We start from the raw sequence: 3,085 nt of genomic DNA, 5'->3' as shown, positions 1-3,085 counted from the left end.
AAGAGGTGTAAATATGAAAAAACTTCTTATTAAGAAGTGTAAAATGAAATAGAAAAAGCCAAAGAGCACACTGATCATTTTGTACATCTGCTGAATGCTAGACTGATGAAACTAAGACATACACAGCAAATTAATGTGACCATTATGCATAAGCCAGGGTTGTTAGTTTGCATATTGGAAAAGTAAAACCTAACTGACATAATGAAACATAGCTAGATGTCATTTTAATAGCATGCAAAATGTACAGTTTCAATGTACAAGTGATCTTAGATAACAGGCCTCTAAAACCTAAGTCAGTGATTTCTCTACAAAAGCAAATGTGCTACTAAATCAAAGAAAATATGAGCACCAATACCTTTAAGAAGTTCAGCCTTTTCTGTGATAATGCGCTGCTACACCCCAAACTGACTTTTCTTTTATACTAACTGCAAATGCATTTTTGCAGAAACTGAACTATATAATACAAATTGAGAGGCAAGCTGAATATTCTTTTCACTAAAAATGTTACAATATGTATGAAAAGAAAAATATGAAATATGTATAGAAAACTACAATATGTACATTCACAAGGAAGAGGGTCTCTCTTACCTTTTCTAAATCTTCAATTTCAGAGCTGAAATTTTTGCTTTCTTCCATCATTTCCTCTTCTTCAAGAGTTCGCTCATCATCATAATCGTGTACCAACATTTCAGCAGATGGGTCAAAGTCATGATCCTCAGATGATAAAGAGCCAACTATCAAGAAAAAACTTAATGTGAGAAACTTTTTCCCCCATACCAACATAAGAAATTCAATCCCAGCAAAAAAAAAATTGCATTAATTCTCTTACAAACAGGATCAGAACTCTCAGTGGAGTAACAAATTTTTAACTACTTGACAAATTCAGCTGCTTCTTTAGATGACCTTTCCTTTTCATATTTTTAAGTAACAAGGACAGCTTTCTCTCTTGCTACAAACAGAATAGCAGGGAGAAGTACCTAAACGAGCAAAACTAAGTTTCAGGAAATACATCCCAAATTAGTATTTTACTGAATAAAAGATTGTTCAAAACACTCTTGAAATCATCATTAAGATACAAAGCACATACATCAAAAGATATCAGAAGCTGATATGCAAGACTGTCATCTATAGACTCTGATTTTATTGATCTGATTTATATGGTAACAAGCATAGTTTTTCACTAGCAAACAGGTAACTTAGGTTATGAATTCACATCCTACTAATAGCAAAATAAGTGAGACTCGCTTCCAATTGCTTAAGCCTCACAAATGGATCTGCTAATAAAATTAATTTGTAGCACCAGATCTAGAAAAATAAACACAGTAGAATTTCAAGAAATGCTATGAAAAATACACTAAAAATAACAAAATGCTTCAAATGGATCACATTAATTAACAACCCAGTGTGATATCTCTGTGGTCCAACAGACACTATTCAATTACTGAAGACAAAACTCAGAAGTAATCAAAAAAGTACTATTATTTTAAATGCACTTTGTCATTTGAAAGATTATCATTAGAGTCTACTAATTTTCAAGATGAAAATATTCTGCATCAGTAGTCAATGTTCTACAGTCAAGAATCACCAAATTACAGGGTTGCTTTGCTCTTTAATGTTCACTTCTTTATGGCTTTCAGGTAGGAGGAAAAAGACAGATTAGTATTTCTCTTCCACTTCTGGCTTCCCCTTATATACTAGTGGTCTGTTGCAATCTTTAGCTTTCAAGCATCAAAGAAAGGTTTATCAAGAATTATTTCTATAAAGGAACTTCTTCAAAAGTTTTCAAAGAAGTAACTACAGATTTTCAACCCTCTTCAAAAAATAACAGAATATTCCTCTTTGCACTGCTTTGAGCCTTGAGACAGCTGTATATACCAACACTTCTGAACCCTAAAGAATGCAACTTTTCATCATTTATGCCGAGTATTCATTCTGTACACGTAGGTAATTGAACTTTGTTCAGCTTGTCTAAGACAAAGCTGTCAAAGTTTGTAATATCACAGTGTAAAGAAACATTCAGGCCAAAAAAGCTTTTAATTCACGTGCTATTCATATTATGGTCTCACAGAACTTTCAGCACAGCTGATGTTACTACAGCTCCAATAATGACATTATGTGTTTAATCCTCCTGCTGTTGGCCATCACATCATGCTCAAGTTTTAAGAAAGTCTCAACTGTCTTAATCTAACATGCACTTACAAGGGTGTGATCAAAATTATTGATTCAAATTGCTTTTCGAACTCACTTTCCATTGAACTCAAGGGGAAGTTCTGTTCCAGAGACTCTAAATTAAAAAGTCCCACTTCTCCTGTAGTTCTGAAAGTTCAATACCCCATTTAAAATATTCAAAACTATATTGAAAAATACAAACTCAACAAATTTCATAGTAGTTAAAGATGATGACAAACACCGCAGAATGCATTTACATAGAAGCAAGTATGTTCCCCAAATACTTGAGAATAGCCCTGCTGATGTTAATGATGCTTGGTTGTATAACATAGTCCAAAGAACCTTAACAGCATTTAGTTACAGCCTTAAAAATTACTGTAAGTAATTTTTATGTTGTTATGATTTTAAACATTTTCTGTTATTACCAAGAAGTAAAAAATTTAGACAAGCCTGTAGTTATCAGCAACAAGAGAAGCTGTCTCTCTCCAAGCTATCTGAGGTGCTGCCTCAAAAGTGCTACACAACTCTGACTTCATTTTTGGTTCCGAGGAGCCAATTTCTAACTGCAACTGGACTTAAATGAAGGATTCCGTAGCGCACATCTCCTCTTAAAAACCTGGCAGGCGGTTAACAGCGTGCACACGAAGCCTTAGGAAAACTACGAGGGGATAAATTTGGGAAGGAGCAGCAACGAGAGCATGGCGTGCGGGCGACAGGCCGGGTGCCGATGCAGAAGGTGGGCGAGGACGAACCTGGACTCGAACTCCCAAAGGAAGCCTGCAGGGAAAGGAAAGAGCGAGATAAGAGCGGGCTCCCTGCGGCCCGGCAGCAGGCAGGGCCCTTCATTCCCCGCAGCCCTCGGAGGTGCCCCGCTTCCCCGCCCCTCTGCTTTTCCCCGCTCCCCTCCCGCCCCCGC

General features: G+C 36.6%; 1 protein-coding gene across 4 annotated transcripts in view; it reads right to left on the bottom strand.

Annotated features, from left to right (window-relative positions):
- Window positions 1–3,015, bottom strand: part of MIER3 (MIER family member 3) — a 22,407-nt gene extending 19,392 nt beyond the window's left edge. Inside the window, exons 1-2 of one of the 4 annotated variants that reach the window (XM_005421983.3) lie at window positions 2,922–3,015; window positions 589–734 (exon numbers count right to left, since the gene is read on the bottom strand). In XM_005421983.3, coding sequence (XP_005422040.2) covers window positions 589–734; window positions 2,922–3,015 — 240 coding nt within the window. Of the gene's footprint in view, window positions 1–588; window positions 735–2,619; window positions 2,889–2,921 lie in introns of those variants that run through there. The other 3 variants (XM_005421984.3, XM_031057836.1, XM_031057837.1) reach the window with 3 other exon arrangements.
- Between the last annotated feature and the right edge of the window lie 70 nt (window positions 3,016–3,085).

The sequence above is a fragment of the Geospiza fortis genome, unplaced genomic scaffold (assembly GCF_000277835.1).
Source record: "Geospiza fortis unplaced genomic scaffold, GeoFor_1.0 scaffold443, whole genome shotgun sequence".
Lineage (NCBI taxonomy): Eukaryota > Metazoa > Chordata > Aves > Passeriformes > Thraupidae > Geospiza > Geospiza fortis.
Note: the sequence above shows the minus strand (reverse complement) of the source record. Positions and strands in the feature narration are given on the sequence as shown.